Source organism: Cetorhinus maximus, chromosome 5, assembly GCF_964194155.1.
Source record: "Cetorhinus maximus chromosome 5, sCetMax3.hap1.1, whole genome shotgun sequence".
Classification (NCBI taxonomy): Eukaryota; Metazoa; Chordata; class Chondrichthyes; order Lamniformes; family Cetorhinidae; genus Cetorhinus; species Cetorhinus maximus.
In genome coordinates, this window is record NC_135883.1 from 39,511,047 (window position 1) to 39,536,808 (window position 25,762).

Consider the following 25,762-nt stretch of genomic DNA (forward strand, 5'->3'; position numbering starts at 1 on the left):
AAAGTGTAGCAAATGATGCATTCTACTAAACCGGAATACTGTAGCGGAGGTCTCTGCATGATCTCAAAATCCTCAGTATTTTCTACCTAAATATAGTGCAGGTAAAGTCACATTCTGGTTTATAGGGGACACAAAGTCCATTTACAGGAGTAGTCTGTAATACCATACTTTGGCTTGCTGGAATATGTCATGTGCCGTGTCTATGGCATGGCAGACTGAATGTAGACCCGATCAGATCACGGTTCACACAACAGACCAAAAATTTACCATAAAGCAGGTAATTCAATTCTATTCAGTACAAATCTGTATTTTTATATATAAATGGGCTAGATGGACTGAAAGGCCTCCTTCTATGTTATAATAATTCTATGCCATTTCAAAAAAGATCCTAAACCCAAACAGTAACACTCTAATACTTTGTCCAAAATGCAGTTTTTCTTGTGTGGACAGTGTGTTAAGAAGGCTATTTTACCACAATGGACAGCATCTGATCCTGTTCTCATATGTTCACACTCATGTAATTTTCAGCAAGGTACATTATATGTGAATCTGAAGTAGAACTCTCATGGTTCAGCTATCTTTCACGACTTTTTTCCACAAAGAATTTGGGAAAGAGCGAAGTTTAAGTGTTGCGTTTTAAAATTAAGTGAGTTCACACAGTTTTAAAAATCCACCTGGGAGCAGTTGCAACAAAATTCAGTCCAGTGTTGTCTAGGAAGGGAGCATGGTCTAGCAAGAAAAAAGAATCCTCAACATAAGCTGAGGGTTAGTTAGAATCAGAAGCGTAACCAAAATAGTAAGCTGAGTAGGACATGTATTTGTCTTTCTTCTGATTCATGAGAATCAGTTTGAAGTTAAATGCCGAGTTTTTAAACTATCATTTTTATAGATTTACTTACTATCTGTAAAAATAAAACACTTCATCAATTACTAACTGGCCCCTTTTCACTTGGCTGAGAGAGGGTTTGGAGAAGTTGAATGAGGCTATATGTTAAATACGTGACATTCAGCTCAAGGGGGTACCACTTGCTTTTGTATTCAATAGTGGACTATACAGGCAGAATACTGAACTCAAGATTCATGAACTACTTACAGGAGTAACCAAAACAATAATTTAGACAACCCCATAATTTTTAATGGAAACTCGACTGAATTTTCCATTCCTTACCCAGGGGCGCTGGAGCCATCTGTAGCATCACGACTGTCACAACGCTGAGATCAACTAACCAACACATTGGAGCAACAAAGATTTAATCATGTTATCAGTGCATTTTTGATAGGCTCACCTCAAACCTTGGGCAACTATCAATCACAGAAAAGGCTGTTGTTTACCCATTACAAACCACTGGGAAAAAGGATAAAATTCATATACTCATCGGTAAGTTATCCAATTTGCTTTTCACTTCAGGCTTTATCCTGACGAATGTAGTTCACCACAAGTAATGTTAAAGCTCAGATGTTGCAAATGACAGCACCTCTTTGTTCAAAAATTCCTGCAAATCCATGCTGGGGTCACTGAGGTCCAACTGAAGAAACTTATCAACCAATGCCTTATACCCCTCAAATTGGTTTGCTTTTGAAGGACAGTCAACACGATGAATAGGTTCTCCCCTGCGGTAAAGCTCAGAAACCTGTATCCCTCGCTGCACCACTTGTGGTGGCATCCCAGCTAGTATAGCTATATTGGCAGTTTGGCTGTTTGTGGACACACCCTCTTTCAGCTGGTAGAAAAACACCAGTTCCTCTCCATCCAGGATGGTCTCTAGCGTTAGGTACCGTATAAGGGTACTAGAAGGGAGGAGATTAAGTTGGACCAAACTGTGAAAGTTGGTAGATAGAAAGATGTGGGGACACTTCACATCTTCCTGCACCCAGTGTCTCAAAACAGCTGCAAGGAGGGACAAGCCATCAACACTATTAGTTCCTTTCCCAAATTCATCAATTAGCACCAGGGCTCTCTCTGTAGCATTGTTAACTGCAGCTGCCAACTGGTTCAAGTCTATGATGAAGGTTGAGAGTCCCACAGACACAGATTCACGGCTTTGGATCCTTGTGTAAATTCCATCCATTAGACCAATATCTGCCTCTGTAGCAGGGACATAACTACCTATCAGTGCCATGAACACTATTAGCCCAACCTCCTTGAGATATACACTTTTGCCACTGGAATTTGGACCAGTGAGAACTCGAATTTTTCCATGTTCCTCACCGCTACTGATGGGGTTTGAAACAAACGTTCTTGTACACAGTTCCATTAGAGGATGTCTTCCATCTTTGATATTGACTATATTCTTGCTGGTTAGTCTTGGCCTTGTGTAGATGTTCTCTCGGGCTACAACAGCCATGGCAATTAGACAGTCCAACTGGGCTGCATACTCCATCACATCATAAAGGACTGCAGACTTTTCTAAAATTTTCGCCTGCAATTGATACATAACAGCTGTCTCGAGGTCCTGAATTTCGCAGTGCAAGTCTCCCAACATTGTATCAAGCTCCTTGGTTCTAGCACTTCTATAATGAAGTCTATCTTCAGAGAGAAACATGAAATCCAGTCCTTCTATCTCAAAATCATTCTTGTCTACCATGCTTGGAAGACGTGGAATAGTTAGAAGAAATCCAATCAGTGGGATGTAGATAACACAACATGAAGGAATCCTGTTGTCCAATAGTGTTAGCTCATTTCTCGCTACTTCAGTTAAGAAATCTGACAGCCCCATCAGTTTACGCTTTTTTTCATCTATGGCTGGATCCACATTTGGCTTAACTGTGAATCTGTTCTCTGTATTACTACCTTCAAAATCCACCACTTTATTGATGAGACTGGCGATATAATGAAGATCATCTGTGAAAGTCTGAGAAATCTTTGCAAACAGTTCCACAGACCTGGAGAGGGACCTGCAAGTATCTCCAATGCACACAGCATTGTACACAGTTTTGTAAAGACCTTGCCAATCATTCACTTTGGTGTAGGATAGCGTCATCCTCTTCAAAATTAGTGGGATATTTTTGATGTGCTTTAAGCAATCTTGAAATGTGTGCACTAGCTCGGTGTTTCTGGCCAGCATGAAAAACTGGATGACATCCAGCCGTTTGTTCAACTCGCCCAGGTTCTTGGTAGGACGCATAAACCATAACCTCATCAGCTTTGTCCCCCACTGAGATTTGCAGCGATTCATAACTCCGAACAAGCTGAGCCCCTCTTTCAATCCAGATACCAGTTTGTACACGGATGGGTGCACTTCTGATTTGAAAATCTGCAACACGCAGTAGACGTCCTGGTCAATGTGTACGATGTCATTCAATGCAAATTTCCTTAGTGCCAAGATGGGGACGCTCACGCTGGGATCTTCCAACTCCACCCCAACCCTCCTCCTCTCTAGAAACTTAAGCAGGCCCCCAAGGGCTCGCAACATGGTGGCGCTCTCGAATGGTATAACTGACGCCAGATACATGATTCTTTCTGCTTCGGTCAGGTGCGTGGGGATACAGGACAGGTTCACCGACAGCACCCGCTGCTTGCTGATATTCAGCCCGAAGTCCACATTGGGGAAGATCGCTATTTCTGGCTTCCCATCCTCTCCGTTGTTGGCGGTGCCCGCCGCCTTGAGGAAATCGGCCATGTTACGGTCTTGCTTTGCGCTTGTTAAAATGCACCGGGGCTGCAGCTCTTCTATCACCTTCCTCAGCAACCTGAGATCCTGTGCGTCCGGGGCATCCGGCATGAAGTAAACGGCGCAATCGTTGGCGCTGTAGTAAGCGAGCCCCAGCTGCCCGCCATGCCACAATACACTCGCGTACACGTCGAGCTGAGAGGGAACATCCGCATCGCCCGCCGCCCCGTTCACAGCAGCTAACTGCTGCTGGGCTGGGGTAGCAAAGTTACTCATTAGGCTCAGTGAACTCTCGCCATTGCCATGATAATAGCCCTCCCCCGGATGTTTGACACACCCCAGCCTCCCTCAACGGTTTTTTTTTAATCGCGCCATTTTTGCGCTCAATCCCCCATTTCCCGCTCGAGGCGGCGGTTAGCAGCTGCCCCGTGCGGCTCCGATTTCCCGCTCGAGGCGGCGGTTAGCAGCTGCCCCGTGCGGCTCCGATTTCCCGCTCGAGGCGGCGGTTAGCAGCTGCCCCGTGCGGCTCCGATTTCCCGCTCGAGGCGGCGGTTGGCAGCTGCCCCGTGCGGCTCCGATCTCCTGCACGAAGCGGCGGTTAGCAGCTGCCTCGTGCGGCTCCAATTTCCCGCTCGAGGCGGCGGTTGGCAGCTGGCGCGTGAGGTTCAGCTTCCCCCTTTTTGACATAGAGCAAGAAATTTGCCAGTGACTTTCATTCAACTCAAAAGACATGAAACGGTGTAAAACAGCAGTTTCAATCTCATGACAAGAAGGTATAAATTTCTCAACTTTTTTTCTTAAGGTCTGGTTGGAGTTTAAGAGCCTGGGCAAAGTTGGTGTCAAGGAGAAGAAAGCAATGAGAGTTGTATCTCCTTTTTGCCGATAAATGCACCATTGTTTTTTTGGCCTGGTGCTTGGGATCCATGAAATAATTTTTGGCCCAAATCTTCCGAGCATCGGAGATTGGACATACGGCGGAAGATGCGCGTCAGGAACTTGCAGATGTCCTGAGGCACAAGTCTGCAGGAATTACTGGGATGTTTAAACTTCGGATGGACTGCTTCCCTGCCGCTCGGGACCCTGCATGAATGTCTCCAACTCTGAGTTGAGTTGGAGACTAGGGACAGTTTCCCTGTGACTTAGCTTGATAGTTATGCAGGAAATGTTAGACAGAATTAACCTGATCTAACACCTGGGAAACTCTGCAACAGACCCCACCCCCCACTCCCCAAATGTTCTCCCGACCAGACTTGACCACCTCCAACCATCCCTGGCAATCCCCTCGCAGCCTACCCCCTCAACCAGTCCGAATTAACCCCTGTCCAATCCCTCCCCCACCCCCACCAATTTGACCTGACTACCCCCGATGACCACCCAACTAGCCCCTGACCCAACCACCACCCAATCCAACCTGATTACCCCAACCACCCGACTTCCCCCGGACCCAACCAAACTACTCCCTGACCACCTGACTAGACGCCCCGCCATCTCCGTTCTCCAAGCTGACTACCCAATCACCCACCAACCCACCTCATCATCTTCTCACTCACATTTCAGGAGATTCCGGAAGAAATGCACAGTAGTGTCGGATTGGGAAAATCTTCGTGGAACAATGCCACTAACTGGAAGATTCAGACTAAGTTCTTATAGTTTGATTTGATATAAGATTGCAGTAATTGATGATGAAGTTTACAAAGAGCTGAGCCTTAGTATTGCTGATGAGGAAAACCCAGATATACGATTTTAGAAGGGCCAACTTCGGAATAAAAAAGAGTTCAAACTGATAAAAATTGTTTATTGGTGCAGCGATCCAAAACTTATTGAACGCTGTTGAAGCTACCTGGAAGAGCTTGCAAGGTAATAAAATTATATACAGGTATATACACGCATATAAGTCGAGCAAAAATAATTGCAATCCTAAATGTTTATGCAAGATCTTTGAAAATGAAATAACAACTTGCCTTTATATGGTGCCTTTAATGTGGAAAATTGTCTCCTTGTTCATTTCAGGATATTTGACTGGCCTACATGAGATTTTGTTTTGGAACTTTAAATTGGTTATGATATGATTCTGAAGGCTTTATTCCCAAGAGCCCAGCATTTTAACAGCTGGAACTGTCTTAATGTGCTCTCCTGAAAGGTAAGTGAGCAGCCATCAAACTGTTATCCTTATTAATTTGAGATAAAAGGCAGATTCATTGTTTACACATTCCAATATTTCCAGCAAGCATTCGCACGACATTAAGAGTTGTATTTAAGTGGACTCACCATGGGGTTGGCATTCAGATGACAGTAACTTTGGTTGTCAGCTGAAATAGCCATTTCCCCAGCATAAAGAGTCTGAGGAAGATTAGCACCCATGCTTTTGTTTTCTTGTCCAGCTAAGAAAGAAATGTAAGAACAGCTGTTCAACATTTTGAGCCTGTTCCACCTTTGAATCAATGGATGATCTGCAACCAAGGATGGAATCGTCCGTGCCCGCTGGTGTTGGGCATGCTTGGGGTGGCGTGAGTGGACAATATGATGAGAAGTCCAAAAATCGGTTTCACGACGTTGTGAAACCAGTTTGCAATCGTCTGCCCAGCCCGTCGATGGCAGGCTGCGTTTCCCACCATCAAACGTTGGGAACCTCATTGTTATACATCTGTATATCATTATAAGGCCATCCTGCCAGAATCATCCTCCCCTGCTGGATTGTCTAACGTGTTTCACAACAGCATATATAAGACATGCACTTGGCAGGCTGCACTTTGAAGGGAACTCAGAGGTGAGTATACAGTACTGTTGCACCATGCTCATCCAGGTTGACTGTTGGACTTCAAGATTGAGCCACGTTGGAAGCATAGAGGCAAGGGCTGCTCTGTGGATGAAGGTAGTGCACAGCATGTACAGGGTGGGGGGAGGGAAGCAGCTATGCATTAGGGAAAGCTTGCAAAAAATGACAATTCCTCTGCAGCTGAGACAGTTCAGACGCAGCCACGTTGACATGCGTGGAGTCAGGCCTCCAGTTTATCTGCCCACTCAAGCAACACAGAGGCATGAAAGTGCCACCAGAGCTTTTCGCCCGTTGGGCACAAGCTGGAAACTAATGAGCGTTTTAGTAGACTGCAGAAATGTTGGACGACTGGACACATTGTACAATCTCCTTGCGAAGGTTGGCCGTAGAGCAGTCACTGGTGGAGACACTCACAGCCCCTTGCAATGTCATCATCCCGGTTTGGACCAGTGTCCCCCATGGAGAGCTAACTGTGAAGCTTTGCAGTGTGGGCTAGGAGAATGCCTACATCTGAACAGAGAGCACAACATGCAGTCCAATGGACAAGGCTGCCGCCAATCGGTCAGGTGGGGTGGAGGTGGTTGGGGTTTCGGGCAGCCATGCAGTGGTCTAATCTCTGGCTATCCAAGTGGCGGCCAGCAATCTCCGGGATGCGTTAAGGGGCCTTCAGACAACCAAGAGGGGTTCTTAATATGCCCAAGCGACCCCACACTTTTCTCTCTTTCATCCTGCAGGAGGAGTACATCAGGAGCATGGAGCCTGGTGAACTAGCTGTATTCCTCGTGGCGTACAGAGAGCGGAGACGACGGAAAAGAGAGCGACAGAGGTGCCTGACTGCGTAGAGGGAGGAGCAGCACCCTCAGGAAAAAGGGGAGGCTTGGGCTCCCGCACATGCTGCTGAAGAGCCACAGTGTGTCGTCATTGGTCAACGCCTATCTAGACCCAGGGTCTATAAACGCCGCTTTTCATCCCTGCAGATGTCCGAGAACCAGTGTTGCCGAAGACCGTGTATGTCTAGGGAACTGGTCGGTCACATCTGCCAACTACTGCAGGGACATGGAGGGCATCCAATGCCAGTGGCTCCTTTCAGGGCTCCACAGGTGACCCCTGTGGGATATCACAAGCCTCCACCCACAAATGCATCCATGAGGCCACGGATGCCATATTTGTGAGTGCACACAACTTTGTGCGTTTCATCCGGGACCAAGAGAGCCAGGATATTAAAGTGATTGGATTTGCCTGGACCTCAGGTTTTCCCACAGGTGCAAGGTGCCATCGACTGCATTCACATGGCGCTCAGACCTCCGTCGCAACGAGGGGTCAACTTTGTCAACCGCAAGGGCTTCCATTTGCTGAATGTGCAGCTGGTATGCGACCACCACAAACACATCTTGCAGGTCTGTGCACGGTTTCCAGAGAGTGTGCACAACTCATAAGAACAAGGAGCAGGAGTAGGCAATTCAGCCCCTCGAGCCTGCCCCGCCATTCGATACGATCATGGCTGATCTCATTTCGGCCTCAATTCCAATTTCCCGCCTTCTCCCCATAACCTTTCAACCCGTTACTAATTAAAAATCTGTCTATCTCCTCCTTAAATTTATTCAGCATCCCGGCATCCACTGCACTCTGTGGTAGTGAATTCCACAGATTCACGACCCTTTGAGAAAAGTAATTCCTCGTCATCTCTGATTTAAATCTACCGCCACTTAGCCTAAAACCATGGCTTCTCTTTCTGGAATGCCCCACAAGGGGAAACATCCGCTCCACGTCTACTTTGTCTATCCCCTTTAGCATCTTATATACCTCAATTAGATCTCATCTCATCCTTCTAAACTCTAGCGAGTATAGGCCTAAACTGCTCAATCTCTCCTCATAAGACAAGCCCCGCATCTCTGGAATCAATCTAGTGAACCTCCTCTGAACCGCCTCCAATGTAACTACATCCTTCCTCAAGTAAGGGGACCAAAACTGTGCACAGTACACATCTCACCAGTGCCTTGTACAGTTGCAACAACGCTTCCCTAGTTTTATACTCTATTCCTTTAGCAATAAATGCCAAAATTCCATTTGCCTTCCTTATTACCTGCTGTACCTGCATACTAGCTTTCAGCGATTCATGCACGAGGACACCCAGATCCCTCTGCACTGAAGCATTCTTAAGTTTTTCTCCATTCAAATAATAAATTGCCTTTTTATTCTTCCAACCAAAATGGATAACCTCACTCTTATCCACGTTAAATTCCATCTGCCAAATTTTGGCCCATTCACCTAACCTGTCCATATCCATTTGTAAATTTCTTATTTCTTCATTGCAACTTACTTTCCCGCCTATTTTGGTGTCATCTGCAAATTTAGTGATAGTACCTTCTATCCCTGAATCCAAGTCATTAATATAGATTGTAAATAGTTGGGGCCCAAGGACCGAACCCTGTGGCACCCCACTAGTTACAGCTTGCCATCCAGAAAAAGACCCATTTATCCCGACTCTCTGCTTTCCGTTGGCTAGCCAATCCTCTGTACAAGCTAATATATTACCCCTAACTCCACGTGATCTTATCTCCTACTTTCTCAGTTGGTCAAAGATCCCTGACATCTTCTAGGGTCCACAGAGGCTGCAGGGATGGCTCATCGGGGACAAGGGCTACCCGCAGAGTATGTGGCTGATGACACCCATGCGGTGGCCTAAGGCTGCAGCATAGCGAAGGTGTAACGGGGATCCTGCTACAACTTGCAACTTGGTGGAGCAAACCATCGGGGTGCTGAAAATGAGATTCCGGTGCCTGGACTGGTCTGGTAGAGCCCTGCAATATAGTCCACAGAGGGTGTCACGCATCGCTGTCGCCTGCTGCGAGCTTTACAACCTGTCACTACAATGGAGAGAGAAGCTGGCTGAGGAAGAGATGCAGGAGCTGGAGGTCTCCTCTAATGAGGAGGACATCGATGGCGATAAGGGTGAGGACGTCCTCGAAGGCAGCGATGGGGCCCTCACACTGGCCAGACGAGGCAGGCGCGCTTGAGAGGCCCTCATAGCTGCGAGATTTGTGGAGGATGATGACGACACACGGTGGGGAGACTCCATAGATCCTCACATTGCATCTATGAACGTTTGACTCGAGTCTGACTTATGGCAGTGCACATACCCTCTGTGATAATGCTCCTGTCATAGAGATGCAATGGAGGCCCTAATATTTGTTCGATTGCAGAAGGATGATAACGACATGCAGTGAGGACACTCCATAGATCTTCACATAGCTTCTGAGAATGTCTGACGCCTGTCTAGTCAAGGGCAGCTCGCTTGTGCTCTGTGATCAGGGTCATGAAACTTTAAAAGCATCTGATCCTTTTGTCTGCCTTCAGCACCTGAGCCCTTCAGGAGCACAGTTTCACTGGTCACAGATGCAGAGAAAATGGGGGCCAGCCCCACCTTAATGGTGCTGACAGCACACAGAGAGAATGACGGAAGTCAATGACGCCTGCCCACGATATTCTGGCAGCAATCACAAGCACTGTTGGGGTGCAGGCATCTGTAATGTGCCCAGGGAGTGTGAGGCCGGACCATCACTTTTGTCTGAAGGCTGCACAAAGCACAGGGAAGAGACACTGGACTGAGACAACTGCCTTTATCTTGTGCAGAAAGCTGTCACATCTGAGTGACACGAACACTGCTCATCAGAACAAGGAGCCATAGGCAGGGAGACATTCTTGGGAGTTCATTTACAATAGTGTACATTATGTACAAGTGATTAACACCTGTGCCCAGGCTGTGCAACTAATTCTTCTTAACCTTCCTAACGCTGCCGCTACATCTTGGTGCTCCCCCGCCATCCACAGAGGAGGTGAAAGCAGCCTGCTGACTGCTACGCTCTGTCTGTGATGACCTTGGTAGGCTTCCTCTGGAGGGCTGAGACCTGGAGGGCCCCAACCTGCTTTCGGGGTCCTGCTCTGTGGCAGTAGCACCCTCCTTGGCCCGTTGAGCCAGGGCTGCTGAGGTCACAGGAAAAGGTGATTCGGATGGGCTGAACATTTCTGGAGTCACCTGAGTGGATGGCCCCGGGGTACACCTGCTGATCCTCTTCCCTATGGGTACCCAAGTGCCCCTGGCTGACTCCTTGAGACGAAGGGGTAGCTGGAGTGAGATCAGGCTGCCCCGCAGCCTTCACGTGTACTCACTGTTGAAGGCCAACTACGGCGTCGACGGTGGAGTTCAGCCTTCGCAGAAGTGCAGGAGTGACGTCCTGGACTAAGTTCTCCATGGCAGCCACCATCCTACCAGTGTTGACCTTGATGTGTTGGCATGCTGGCGCTATCACCTTAGCCTGAAGGCAGACGGACTCCTCCATTGTGCCTTGCAATCTGAGGAGTGCAGCAGACATCCCTTGATGTTCCCGAGCTTGCCTTTGCAGCTCCAGCAATTGTGACATGACCAAGTCCACAGGCTCGTCATCTGACTCGGATTCAGCAAATTTCCGGCCTCCAGCAGTCCTCCGAGTGCTGGACAGCTGGGAAGCCCCTGCCGCTGCCGCCTGCTGTCGATCAGAAATGCGATGTGCTCACCAGATAGTGATCCCCGAGCTATTCTAAAGCTAGGTCTCACCGAGGTGTGTGTCTTTGCACTGGTGGAGAGTGTGGGTGAGCACTGTAATGGGTCTTTTGGGAGGATTCCCCTTCTGAACTTCCCTTGGGGCTTGATTGCAGGCCCTGGGTCGTGGACTCTCTTGGCAGTTTCCGAGATGTGCCTGCAAAAGCAAGGAGAGCATTGCAGTGGTCTGTGAAACAGGACACATCACTCGCAGCATGATTGTCTAATGGATGTTGCTGTGCTGGATCCTCACTGGTAGTGCACCGCCAACCTCACAAGCAGCACATTAACGCCCCAGATCCTCACTGGCCAGCTGGATGGCCCTGTTTTCAAAGTCCGTGAGGACCTTGATTTTAAGGATCCCTCCACCAGTCTGTAACTTCTCCCTCTTGTTCTGTGCCAGCTTGTCCCGCATGAATAGAGATGGAGAGAGTGTAAGCAGATTGCGTGCCAGGCCAGATGATAAGTGTGTCTGGCATGTGTGGGCAGTGAGTGATCCCGTGGACGGGATAAGGACAACGAAGGCGTGTGTGAGAGAGTGAATGGTGATGTTCCTTGATCCAGCAGTGGGTCAAGGCCCTGTGGATGCATAATAGATTTGAGACTATGTGGGTTGAGAGTGCTGAGAAGAGTGACTTACCCTGGTGCAACGGGGGAGATCATTCATCCTCTTGACGCAGTGGGTGGATGTCCTCTTTTGCAGGGCATTGGTGCTGACCACCACTGCTACCGCCTCCCAAGCTGCATTAGTGATGTTGCTGCCCATCCTGCGGCCAGAGTTGGGGTAGAAGACATCACGGCGGGCCTCCACCGTATCCAAAAGGCACGCGGGGGGACACGTCATGAAACTTTGGGGCTGCGATCTTCTTGCCTTTCGGGGCCAGGTCTTTCATGCAGCAGTTGTGGGCTGGAAGCACTGAGAGGTGTTGAGTACGTGTGGCTGCACTTTAAATATGACATCCGGCGTGATGAAGCAGCGAGGTGATGAGGTGGCAAGCAACTGAGAGGCTGCCCGTCATGGAAACAGTGTGTTTCCTGGGCATGCATAATTAGGGCGATGGGGTTTGTGACGATACGGCATGAAAAGCCGCCTTGTGGCCAGTGGGTAAAACATCATTTTACCTGCTCGCTACCGCACTAAGTGCAAACCTGGGACGATTCCACCCTAAATTCTCCTTATTTGTCATTGATCCATACACTTTGATAACCACATGTAACAAAAATCTATCACTCTCCATCTTGAAGATTTTAATTTACTCAATGTCCACTGTTTTTGGGAGTGAATTCTAGGCAGAATTTTGAGTTTGACGGGTGGGCATGGTTGGCGGGCCCGGGATCAGCCAGGAAATGGGCTGCTGCCCGCGATCAGCCCCTGACCGCCATTTCACTCTGGTGGGCCAATTAAGGCCTTCCCAGTGTGAAACACGGCTCCCCATTGGTCAGGAAGGGCCGAGCGGGGCCAGGGGCCTGTTGGCTGCCGGGTCCAATGGCGAGCCTGTAGCCGGATTAAAAACAGCATAGGCAGCCCCTGAAAGCTTGCTGCAGAAGAATATCTGTTCTACGTTAGGAAAGTCAATGATGGAGTCAAGTGCAGCTGGAGACGCCAGATAGGAGGGCAGTTCAGGTGGGCACTCACCCCCCTGCTTTTCAGATGAGTGCCTCACGGTCCTCCTGGAGGAGGTGGCTGCCGGGAGGGACACCCTTGTCCCCAGAGATGGGAGAAGGAGGCACTGCACCTCACAAAGAGGGCATGGGAGGAGATTGCAGTGCAGGTCAGCAGCCATGACGTGGTGCGGCGCACATGGGTGCAGTTCCAGAAGAGGTTCAATGACCTGCTGCGCTCAGGAAAGGTGTGTGTTGGCATGGACCAGTGTGCAGAAGTGTTAAGGTGTGACCGTTGCCCCATGGACCTCAGGTGATAGAGTCTGATGCCAACTGTGAATGACGCTGGAGTTGGCCAAGGGGGTGAGCCTTGGCTGCTTGGACTGAGTGTCTTGCGGCTCAAGGGCCGCAACTCGGATGTGCTCTGCAAGGTGGTCCTCAGCTGAGGTTGGCCAGGCTGAAATGGCACTGCAGGTAGACAGTGGACTAATTAAATGATCCTCTGCCCTTTCAGGGGTGAGGAGCCATTGCCAGGTAGAGACGTCACATACAGACAGAGGCCTGCCAAACCTGCTGCTGCTTACCAGAGCGGGACTCCCTAGAGCTGCTCTCCGGCCAGCACGCTCCACATGCAACTGGGTGTGAAGATGAGGGTGCAGTGCACAGAGGTGAGAGTTCTCGATTGTGCAACCATTCTAGTGTAGTCTCTTCAGTGATGGGAGCCTCAAACCTAGCATCCCCATTGATCATTGAATGATGATGGCACACAATGATGCAAATCTCCACTGTCTCACCAGGGTGCCTGGCATGCACAGCGACAGTGTGATGACTTTAACTAATGTCATGTCCTTGTTTTCCCTTAGATTTGCAAGCACGCACTCGCTCTCTGGACCCCGAAGAGCCACCCATGACACCGGAGGACCACCAGGCTTCATTTGCACCCGTGTCATACCCACTGTCTGAACCAGGCACCAGCGCAGATACCAGCACCTCGGGCATTAGATCGGCGACAAGAATGTCAGTGCACATTGGTGGGGGCACTTCACACTCATTTGAGGTGCAAGCAAAGGCAGAGAGTGCCCAGGGCGCCAGCAGTCGGAGGACTGCTGGGGACCAGAATGATGCTGGGTTGAAGGCTGATGATGAGGCTCTGGAGTCGTTCATTAGGCAGCAGATGCTGGATGTACAGTGGGATGTGCAGGAGGACCTGGTGGAGATCCTTGAAGGTCTGCATGCCATGGTCTCCGTTGTGGAGGAGTCCATGTGGAGCATGAGCACTGCGTTGACACTCATGGCCAATCGCACTGCCTCCTCTATTGAAAGAGTGGTGACTCTTTTGGAAAGGCAGCTTCAGGAACTGAATGGGGTTCCTGGGGTTGCGCACGGATCTGGAAGCCCTCACACAAGGCAATGACCTCAGGTGGTCATTGCCAGTGTGGGAGATGGATGAGGCACCCAGTATCCCAGCTAAGTGCCCCTCCATCAGTGGTGAGCAGGGAGGTCCAGAGCAACCTCACATTGGAGCACGAACTGCTCATCGTATCTGCCGGCTCCTCTCAGTGCGCTCTGGATAACGGCAGCAGCTCCTCCACCCCTCAGCTGGTAACCGTGGCATCTGATGATGTTGCGATGACTGGGGAGATGCCAGCCGTGGCACTGGTTACTCCCTCCCAGGCCAGGCCAACACAGGCTCCACTGGCCAGAGGATGACTGCCGAGGTCATCATGGCCACCAAGACCAGCTGTTGCAAGAGCAGAGTCAGCAGGCTGTCTCCAATGCCGCTGCCAGCGAGGGGGTGGGGGGCACCAAAACGTAGCACTCGGAAACGTAAGTTAAAGGCACCATGAGCACAAGAGCGACAGTTCATGGGTGATTTTCTTTTCATTTATGTTTGGTTTACACATCTGCTGGTGGGGACATCAACACCAGTAATGGTAATGTCATTATGCAATCAATGTGACAATAACATTAAATTTGCTTTCACTCTGATGGCCTGAGTATGCTTCACCTTTTTTTTTCTGGTGCAGGGTACCCCAGTATGTAATGCTGGATGTGAATGACTCAATACTTTATTGCACAGGCATTGAGTGGACTTTGGGTTTAATTGAAAGGGTAATCTCAGACATCCGGGATGGAGGCGGCAGCCCTGGCATGAGGTGGAAGCAGATCTTTGGCAGCCTAGCTGAAGGAGTGTTGGATCAAAGCATGGAAGTGACCAAGGTCTGCCTCCATGCCCTCAGCGTTCTCCTCACCGTGCTCCCCTTCTGACTTACTACTGTATTCATCATCAGTGGCCTGTGTAACTACCTCAAGATCCTCTTCTTCCAGTGGGCACCCCCTTGCCAGTGCCAGATTGTGGAGAACGCAGCATGCAACCACTATCAGTGACACCTGCTCTGGAGGGTATTGTAGTGCACCCCCTGAACGGTCCAGGCATTGGAAGCACATCTTCAGAAGACCTATGGTCGTCTCTGTCACCGCCCTTGTGGAGGCATGACTCCTATTATAACGCTGCTCTGCCTCTGTTCTTGGGTGGCGGAGAGGCGTCATAAGCCACCTTTTCAACGGATAGCCCTTGTCACCCAGCAGCCATCCATCCAGTCGGGCTGGAGCACTGAATAGCCTCGACACCTGGGAGTGTCTCAGGATGTAAACATCATGGAAGCTACCAGGGTACCTTGCACAGACTTGCAGAATATGCATCATGTGATCACATACTATCTGCACATTCATGGGGTGGAATCCCTTCCTGTTGATGAAGACACCCAGCTGACCTGCTGGCGCCTTGATGGCCACATGACTGCAGTCGATGGCACTCTGGACACCAGGGAACCCAGCAATCGCTGCAAAGCCTCTGGCTCTCTCTGCCTGGCTGGCCTCATCTGTACGGTAAAGAATAAATGTCAGTATCTGCCTGAACAGCGCTTCTGTCACCAGCTTGACACAGCTGATTGGGAGACTCCACACAGATCCCCCACTGACCCCTAGAAAGAGCCAGAGGCATAGAAGTTGAGGGCCACTGTGACCTTCACAGCCACTGGCATGGGATGTCTATCCACACAGTCGGGGCTGATCTCAGTTCCAACCGTCTAACAAACGGAGGACAGTGTCTCCCATGAGAGGCGGAGCCTCCTTCAGCATTGCACCTCCGACATATTGAGGTAGCTGCATCACCGCCCGTAAACCCCGGCAGCAGGATAGTGTGTCTTCTGCAGCCCCTTCTGCCTTGGACTTCCTGCTGACCCTGTGCCCCTTGTGCCTGTGCCTCTCCTCCCACAGGTCCGTCCCCTGGAAGCTGCAGGCCTGGCCCCCTCTCCCTTTGGCCTCTCTCTTCCTCCTCAGAGGAGGTGCCAGCAGCAGAGGCCACAATCCCCATTACCATGGTAATGGAAGGCAGTCTGACACCTGAAATGGTCCACATGGTCTGAATCCTCCGGGGGCCTTGGAGACACCAATAAGTCCTGAAATGAAGCCTGGAAATGTTAACAATAAAGCCCTGAACAAAGATGAAGCTGCCAAGTACTAATAAGCAACCAGCAGCAAACTATCTCTAAAACTCCTCACTACTCACGTTGGCAATGCTGCGGACTCTTTTTATCCCGCCCTTGGATGAGGTTTAGCAAAATATCGGCTGCACGCCTTGTCCTTTTTGCCTGTGCAACAAGCACAAAATCGCACAGGCAACGTAAAATTTACTTTAATTGCCTTTTTAAAGGCCTTAACTGGCCTCGTAGTTGGTGGTGGGCGCGGCTCCAACTTCCACGCGCACCCACTGACCGAAATATCACACAAGTGCGCAATGACATTGGGTCGCTCACCCGATGTCATCACGCACTATTTTATGCTCAAGCGGGTCGGGCCCACCCACTCAGCGAAAAATTCTGCCCCATATTTCCAGCCTTCTTTTCAGAATAGCACAATATCCTCCATTCTCACAATGTTAAACACCTCAATTAAATTACTCCTCATTCTGTACTCACCACTGCCACCACCCCCCACCATCCAACATCTTGAGATAAAGGCACATGATCCATTAAACATTTTGATTACTCTTTTAGTGATTTACATACATGGACAACCAAATTCCTTTTCTTTGATAAAAGCAAAAAACTGCGGATGCTGGAAATCCAAAACAAAAACAAAAATACCTGGAAAAACTAAGCAAGTCTGGCAGCATCTGCGGAGAGGAACACAGTTAACGTTTCGAGTCCAAATGACCCTTCAACAGAACTAAGTAAAAATAGAAGAGAGGTGAAATATAAACTGGTTTAAGGGGGTGGGACAAGTAGAGCCAGTGATAGGTGGAGATAACCAAAAGATATCACAGACAAAAGGACAAAGAGGTGTTGAAGGTGGTGATATTATCTAAGGAATGTGCTAATTAAGGATAGAAAGCAGGACAAGCAAGGTACAGATAGCCCTAGTGGGGGTGGGGTGGGGTGAAGGAATCGAAGAAGGCTAAAAGGTACAGATAAAACAATGGATGGAAATACATTTAAAAATAATGGAAGTAGGTGGGAAAAGAAAAATCTATATAAATTATTAGAAAAAAAAGCGGGGGATCGGAAAGGGGGTGGGGATGGAGGAGAGAGTTCATGATCTAAAATTGTTGAACTCAATATTCAGTCCGGAAGGCTGTAAAGTGCCTAGTCGGAAGATGAGGTGCTGTTCCTCCAGTTTGCGTTGAGCTTCACTGGAACAATGCAGCAGGCCAAGGACGGACATGTGGGCATGGGAGCAGGGTGGAGTGTTGAAATGGCAAGCGACAGGGAGGTCTGGGTATTGCTTGCGGACAGACCGAAGGTGTTCTGCAAAGCAGTCACCCAGTCTGCGTTTGGCCTCTCCAATGTAGAGGAAACCGCATTGGGAGCAACGAATGCAGTAGACTAAATTGAGGGAAGTGCAAGTGAAATGCTGCTCCACTTGAAAGGAGTGTTTGGGCCCTTGGACGGTGAGGAGAGGGGAAGTGAAGGGGCAGGCCTTGCACCTTCTGCGGTTGCATGGGAAGGTGCCGTGGGAGGGAGTTGAGGTGTAGGAGTTGATGGAGGAGTGGACCAGGGTGTCCCGGAGGGAATGAGACCAAATGCAGACTGGGTGACCGCTTTGCAGAACACCTTCGGTCTGTCTGCAAGCATTACCCAGACCTCCCTGTCGCTTGCCATTTCAACACTCCACCCTGCTCTCATGCCCACATGACCGTCCTTGGCCTGCTACATTGTTCCAGTGAAGCTCAGCTCAAACTGGAGGAACAGCACCTCATCTTCTGACTAGGCACTTTACAGCCTTCCGGACTGAATATTGAATTCAACAATTTTAGATCATGAACTCTCTCCTCCATCCCCACCCCCTTTCCGATCCCCCGCTTTTTTTTCCAATAACTTTTATAGATTTTTCTTTTCCCACCTATTTCCATTATTTTTAAATGTATTTCCATCCATTGTTTTATCTGTACCTTTTAGCCTTCTTCGATTCCTTCACCCCACCCCACCCCCACTAGGGCTATCTGTACCATGCTTGTCCTGCTTTCTACCCTTAATTAGCACATTCCTTAGATAATATCACCACCTTCAACACCTCTTTGTCCTTTTGTCTGTGACATCTTTTGGTTATCTCCACCTATCACTGGCCCTCTATCCAGCTCTTCTTGTCCCACCTCCACTTAAACTAGCTTATATTTCACCTCTCTTCTATTTTTACTTAGTTCTGTTGAAGGGTCATTCGGACTCGAAACGTTAACTGTGTTCCTCTCCGCAGATGCTGCCAGACTTGCTTAGTTTTTCCAGGTATTTTTGTTTTTGTTTCCTTTTCTTTGTGTGAAAGTATGCTTCATAATTTCGCTGCTAAATGGCCTAGCTTCCATTTTAAGATTATGTCCCATTTTTCTGGATTTTGTTTCCACCAGAGACAATAGTTTCTCTCCATCTACCCTACCAGTTCATTTTATAATGTTATGACCGCAGCTGATGTTAATTGCTACACAAACCAAATCCCAGAGGGAAACTTGGCTTACCGGCCACAACCTTTTTTGTATACTGAAACCAAGAAGAAGATCGCAGCAGTAAGAGGTCCAGTAACACTTATAGAATTTTGAAAATTTAAAGTAAAAGTTTTGTTAACAAAAAATAAAAGAAAGCTTAAGCACAGAAGATTGTAATTACACAGGTTAATCTTACAAAACATTCCCCATAACTCTCTACTTAGTCAAACCCACAAGTAAATACCTTCCAGGCAACACTTCCTTATAGATGTTGACTATGAAATCCAGTAATATTACTCAAGGGAAACTGCTGTAGCTTCAATACAAGTGTACCACATGACCTTTACCCTCTTCCACTCTGCGGTGGAATCCACTTCAAAATAAAACTGCTTGCTGCAGCGCAACACTTTTCTGGCGTGACTGGATAGGCGATTCAAAGTGCGCCCTCCCCCTGTCCAGATCTCCAGAGCTATATCAAACAGCTCCAGCTATCTCCAGCTCTCCCTCCAGCTTAATGGTTATCCATAGTAACTCTAATATATCTTTTTTCCCGTTCATCTTCTTTCTATCGTTATCACACCCCTTTGAAACCCAAACCCTTCCAAATATAAGATCTTTCATGTTTCCATCTTGTCTTTGCTTTTGGGTCAATAAAATATCATATCATATCCCCATTATTTGTTTACCTATGAACTCCTGCAGGATATAAACATTTTCTTGCTACCTCTGACTCCCCTTTGATATTCAAACAAACTCTCAACTTATCTAAAAGTGCAAATGTTATATCTAACCTATTTACTTGTACCTCAACTTTACACCTCTATCCTTTTCATGTTCCAAACCCCCAGACAACCTGACTCCTATCAAACTCTTGCCCAGCTTAATTGAATCTCACACACACACACAGACATCCAGCCTTCTTTTCAGAATAGCACAACATCATCCATTCTCACAATGTTAAACCTCTCAATTAGATTACTCCTCATCCTGCACTCACCACTGCCACCGCCCATCTTGAGATAAAGGCACATGATCCATTAAACTTTTTGATTACTCGTTTAGTGATTTATGTACATGGACAACCAAATTCCTTTGCTTTTCCACAGTTCCCAGTCTCTCGCCATTTGAAAATATTGCAATTCCTCATTCTTGAATCCAAAATTCACACTTCCCAACATTGAACTCCATCTGCCACAGTTTAGCTTACTCACTTAAGGTGTCTGGCACTTTGTGACTTCTTCATTCCATGTAAAATACTTATTGTGCCTCTTAACTTGGTCTCACCTGCAAACTTGGCTGTATAACTTTTTTTTTCTTCATCATGTCACTTGCATATATAGCACAAAGTTGATGCCCCAGTGCAGGTACCAAGGGAACATCATTTGTCACATATCAGTAAGAGTGCATTCTCTTTGACCCTGCACTCTGTCACCTCTTCCCCAAACAATCAGCATCTCATGTCACAAGGTTTCTTGCAAATCCATGCACCTTTATTTTTGTATTGACCTTTTGCATAGAACCTTATCAAATGCCTTCTTGATGTCAATGTGGAACAACATTCATAATCCCTTCCTTGCCCATGTTAGTCGGCTCTCCAAAAATTCAACTAGATTCATTAGACATGACCTACTGTGCACAAATCCATGCTCTTTCTCATTGATCAGTTTACGCTTGTGCAGGTGCTCAGCCACTCTGTGCCTGATGATAGATTCCAGCAACATTGCCATAACTGACATTAAGTCTGTAGTTTTCTCATTTCTTCTTCCCTTCTTAAATAATGGAATTTGCAATTTTCCAGTCCAAAGACACAATTCCCAAAAATTTTCCAAATTTTTTTATAATTTCCTCACTTATTTCTTTTAAATCCCTATTTTGGAAACTTTTAGATCCTAGAGGTTTATCCATCTTAAGTTGCATTATTTTCTCTGTGACGTATTTAAATCAATAAATTTCTCACCTTGATTTATTCTTTTGGTTTTCATGTACTGCTCTTTTTTCCCTCAGTCTTCTGTGAAAACAGTTGCAAAGAATTAATTTAGCAAGTCTATCATCTCTTTATTCGTACTTCCTTTTTTTTTGTTTATGGGATTTGGGCATCACTGGCATTTGTTGTCCGCCTCCAGTTACCCTCGAGAGGGTGGTGGTGAGCCTCCTTCATGAACTGCTGCAGTTGATGTGGTTTAGGTACTCTCAAAGTGCTGTTAGGGAGGGAGTCCCAGAATTTTAACCTAGCAACAGTGCAGAAACAGCAATATAGTTCCAAGTCAGGAAAGTGTGTGATTTGGAGGGGAACTTTCAGTGGTGGTGTTCCCATGCATTTGCTGCCCTTTTTCTTCCAAATGGTTTGGAAGATGCTGTCAAAGGAGCTGCAGTGTGTCTGGTAGATGGTACACATTGCTGTTACTGTGTAACAATGGGGAAGGGAGTGAACGTTTAATGTGATGTCAATCAGGCAGACTAATTTGTCCTGAATGGTGTTGAGCTTCTTGAATGTTGTTGGAATGGCACTCATCCAGGCAAGTGGAGAGCATTCCATCAGACTCCTGCCTTGTAGATGGTGGACAAGCTTTGGGGAGTCAGGAGGTGAGTTACACTCTTCCAGCCTCTGACCGCTCTTGCAGCCACGTTATTTATATGGCTGATCCAGTTGCATTTATGGTCAACGGTGACCTCAGGAAGTTGACAGCAGGGGATTCATCGATAGAAATGTCAATGAATGCCAAGGGTAGATGGTTAGGTTCTCTCTTGTTGGAGATGGTCAATGCCTGGCACTTTGGTTGCACAAATGTTATTTGCTGCTTAGCCAATGCCTGAATATTGTCCAGGTCTTGCTGTATGCAGGCACGGACTATTTCATAATGTGAGAGTTAAGAATGGGACTGAGCAGTGCAGTGATTCATGAACATCCCCTGGATGGAGCTAGGACACTGTCCTGAGGAACTCTTGCAGTGATATCTTGTGGATGAGATGATTGGCCTGATACAACAACAATCATTTCCCTTTGTACCAGCCAGTTTTCCCCTTGTTTCCCATTGATTTCCAGTTTTACTTGGGCACCTTCATGTCACACTCAAATGATGCCTTGATGTCCAAGCAGTCACTCTCACCCTACCTCTGGAATTCAGCTCTTTTTTCCATGTTTGGAAAAAGGCTGAAATTAAGTCTGGAACGAAGTAGCTCTGGCAGACTACAAATTGAGCATTGGTGAATAAGTGCTACTTGATAGCACTTCGATGACTCCTTCCATCACTTTGACTGATGGGCTGATAATTGACCGGATTGGATCTGTGCTCCTGTTTGTGTACAGGACACACCTAGGCAATTTTCCATAGTGTTGGTAGATGCCAGTGTTGTAACTGTACTGGAACAACTTGGCTAGGGATGTAGCTAGCACTGGAGTGGTGGCGCAGTGGTAATGTCACTGGACTAGTAATCCAGAGGCCTAAGTTAATGCTCTTGGGACACAGATTCGAATCCCACCACACTAGCTGGTAGAATTTAAATTCAATTAATAAATCTGGAATTAATAGCTAGTCTAATGGTGACCACAAAACTATTGTTGTAAATACCCATCTGGTTCACTAATATTTAAGGAAGGAAATCTGCTGTCCTTACCTGGTCTGGCCTAGATATGACTCCAGACCCACAACATAGTGGTTGACCCTTAAATGCCCTCTGAAACGGTCTAGCAAGCCACTCAGTTGTATGAAACCATTACCAAGCCTAAAAGAAATGAAAGATACCACCCGGCATCGACCCAGGCACGGAAACGACAACTGCACACGCAGCCCTGTCAACTCTGCAAAGTCCTCCTTACTAACATATGTGAGCTTGTGCCAAAATTGGGAGAACTGTACCACAGACTAGTCAAGCAACAGCCTGACATAGTCATTCTCACGGAATCATACCTTACAGACAATGTTCCAGACAGGACCATCACCATCCCTGGATATGTCCTGTCCCACCGGCAAAAGAATCCAACCGTCTTCCCTTGACATACAATGGCATTACCATCACTGAATCTCCAACTATCAACATCCTGTGGGCTGCCATTGGCCACAAACGACTGGACTATATAAATACTGTAGCTACAAGAGCAGGTCAGAGGCTGGGAATTCTGCAGTGAATAACTCACCTCCTGACTCCTCAAAGCCTGTCTTGATATCATCTGGAGTGAATTGAATTGACGGAAGAGAGGCATCTGTGATGCTGGGGCACACAGGAGGGGGCTGAGTTGGATCATCCACTCGACACTTCTGGCTGAATCTTGTTGCAAACATGACTTGGATTGATGGGGATGAATTTAGTTAGGTTTTACCCTCATGTTGGTCCTCTCACTACCTGCTGCAAACACAGCCTGGGAAGTAGTGATCCTACCAGGTTACTTTTGGTGATGGGCACTGAAGTGTCCCACCCTGTGTATATTTCCTTGCCTTTCTACCCTCAGTGCCTCATCCAACTGGTATTTAGTTGAGGAAGAGTGGTCGGTGCAATTAGCAGGAGGTTTCCTTGCCCATGTTTGACCTGATACTATGAGACTTCTTGGGGTCTGGAGTCAGAGTTGAGCACTCCCAGGGCATCTCCTTCCTGACCATACCACTGTGCCACCACTTCTGGTTGGTCTGTTCTGCCAATGGAACAGGACATACTGAGGGATGATGATGGAGGAGTTTGTCTGGGACATTTGCTGTAAGTTATACTTAGTGAGTATGATTATGTCAGGCTGTTGCTTGACCAGAGTGTGGGACAGATCTCCCAACTTTGGCACGAGTCCCCAGATGTTAGTGAGAATAACTTTGCGGGGTTCGACTGGGCAGGGTGTGCCTTTGTTTTATCCAATGTCTAGATTAATGCCGCATGTTCCGTCCTGTTTTATTTTAATTTGAATTTGGCTGGACTATTGGTGTGATACATCTGAGTGGCTTGCTGGGCCATTTCAAGGGGCCTTTCAGAGTCAGCCACATTGCTGTGGCTCTGGAGTTGCAACTAGGCCAAACTGGGTAAGGATGGCAGATTTCCTTCTCTAAAGGACCAGTGAATCGATGGATTTTGCAACAATCCAGTAGTTTAATGGACACCAGTACTGAAAGTAGCTTTTATTTTATTCCAGATTTATTTAATTAATTGAATTTAAATTCCCTTAGCTGTCCTGGTGGGACTTGAATACACATCTCTGGTGCATTAGCTCAAGCCTCTGGATTACTAGTCCAGTAACATTACTACCATGCAACCATTCCCCATCCATCCATCAGCACAGAATCTCCCTGTGGGTCCTTACAACCCACAGCATGATGTCCAGGGATGCATTGGAGACATGCAGATGCTGCCTTTCCACTTCATACCTCCATCAGTGAAGCTCCAGGCTCTGTCATGACACTTCTATAATAGGTGTAAGAAGCCCACACTGTGTGGGAAACAATCATTTAACGTGATTCTCCCCAGTGCAATCGACTAATGGCCAGAGGGTAGACTTACTGCCCAATTAAGGATTAATTAAGGATTATTAAGGATTAAGGTGGTCTCCAACAAAGGATTTGCCATAAAACTGTAGAGTACAGTGCATGTTGTCTTAGAAGGAGCAGGTAAGGCTAAGGAGCTTTGGTGGACAGCCAATTTTCCCTAAAATCTTGCAGAGTCCCACCCCTTGACTGTGTTGAATGCTTGTGTGAGATCTACAATAGTAAAAAGAGGTATATCCTTTTCTCTACACTTCTCTTATAGTTGGAGTATGGAGAATATCCTGACCACTGTAGATCTGCCAGCTTGAAAACCACACTGTGCTTCTAGATATACCCGGTTTGCAAGTAGATGGGATCTTTTAAGCATAACCCTAGTGAAGGCTTTCCCAGTGATGCTAAAGAGTGAGATGTCCCTGTTAGTTGCTGCATTCTTCTGTGTCACTTTTGTTTTTGTATAACGCGATGACTTTGACATCTCACATGTCTTGTAGAATGGACAAACCTTCCTTGAAACAAAGAAAGAGAAGGTCTTGAAGGTGTGACAGCAGATGGAACTTTCCGTGCTTGAGCAGTTCAGCTTGCAGTCTAGTTCAGCCTTTCTGCTGGCTAAGAAATTAATGGACTTTTTGAGCTCAAGTGATGAGGTTTCTTTGTCCAACTCAACCCTAACAGGAACCATGTACAGTTTGACTGTACCACTTCTGACAGTTTCAGTATGAAGAACGGAGTGAAACAGGGCTGTGTCTTGTCACTTTTTTTACTCATTCATGAGATATGGGTGTCATAGGCTAGGCCAGCATTTATCACCCATCCCTAATTGCCCTTGAGAAAGTGGTGGTGAGTTGCCTTCTTGAATGGCTGCAGTCCATGTGGTGTAGGTACACCCACAGCCCTGTTAGGGAGGGAGTTCCAGGATTTTGACCCAGCAACAGTGAAGGAATGGTGATATATTTCCAAGTCAGGATGGTGAGTGGCTTAGTATCATCTTCTCCATTCTCCTGACCTTTGCCTTCCTTGCAGATATAGAAAGAGTTTACCTGCATATTTGGTCTGATGGCAAGATCTACAATCTATCTAGACTGAAAGCACAAATAAAAATACAGCCTATCTTGATCAGAGAACTCCTTGCTAACATGGAAACTCAGCTACAAAGACACATGGATTGTATCTCCCATGCCTGTAATTTATTCTTCCTGACTATAACTGTCATGGAAGCTATGGCCATGGGACAAGATGTCACATCTCCACCCCCGATTACACTAAGTTACACCTGCTGGAGGTGGTTAGCAAATTCTGCTACCTGGGTCCATGGTGACAGATAATCTGTCTCTTGATGCAGAACTCAATACAAGCATAAGGTAAGCAACGACCACCTTTGGCCAACTCACGAAATGTGCATGGAATAACTGCCTCTCAGGACTAAGGGTGGAACCATCCCAGGTTTGCACAAAGTGTGGTAAGGGGTGGGAAAAAGGACATTTTACCCACTGGCCGCATTGGCAGCTTTTTGCACTGAATCGCCCCATTCCTGGCATGTCCCACCTCTTTAATTAGGCATTCCCGGGAAACACGCCAGGTCGCTGGTGGGGCAGCCTCTGATTTGCCTGCCCCTGTCGCCAACTCAGGCCTTCGGTAATCTGGGCGCCATACTTAAAGGGTGCCCCTGCACAGGGCCAGCTGTCTCTAAGGCATTGGAATCTGCTGGAAAGTCATAACTGCCAAAGGGAGGAAACCTGCTGCCCCATATTTAGTGACACT

At 47.5% G+C, this 25,762-nt stretch overlaps 1 protein-coding gene and 1 long non-coding RNA gene across 2 annotated transcripts in view; one reads left to right on the forward strand and one right to left on the reverse strand.

The window, feature by feature from the left end:
- Positions 1 to 952: 952 nt before the first annotated feature.
- msh5 (mutS homolog 5) lies at positions 953 to 3,887 on the reverse strand. The gene has a single exon (XM_078542829.1). It carries the CDS (start codon positions 3,885 to 3,887, stop codon positions 1,446 to 1,448), a length of 2,442 nt encoding a protein of 813 aa, XP_078398955.1. The 3' UTR covers positions 953 to 1,445.
- A 2,445-nt stretch (positions 3,888 to 6,332) lies between these two features.
- Positions 6,333 to 25,762, forward strand: part of LOC144680290 (uncharacterized) — a 64,179-nt gene continuing 44,749 nt past the window's right edge. The window contains exons 1-2 of the long non-coding RNA XR_013576525.1: positions 6,333 to 6,378; positions 7,122 to 7,754. This is a non-coding gene — a long non-coding RNA (uncharacterized LOC144680290). The remainder of the gene's footprint in view (positions 6,379 to 7,121; positions 7,755 to 25,762) is intronic.

Excerpts from the sequence above, each read along its gene's own strand:
- msh5 (XM_078542829.1), bottom strand. The coding sequence starts at position 3,887 with ATGAGTAACTTTGCTACCCCAGCCCAGCAGCAGTTAGCTGCTGTGAAC.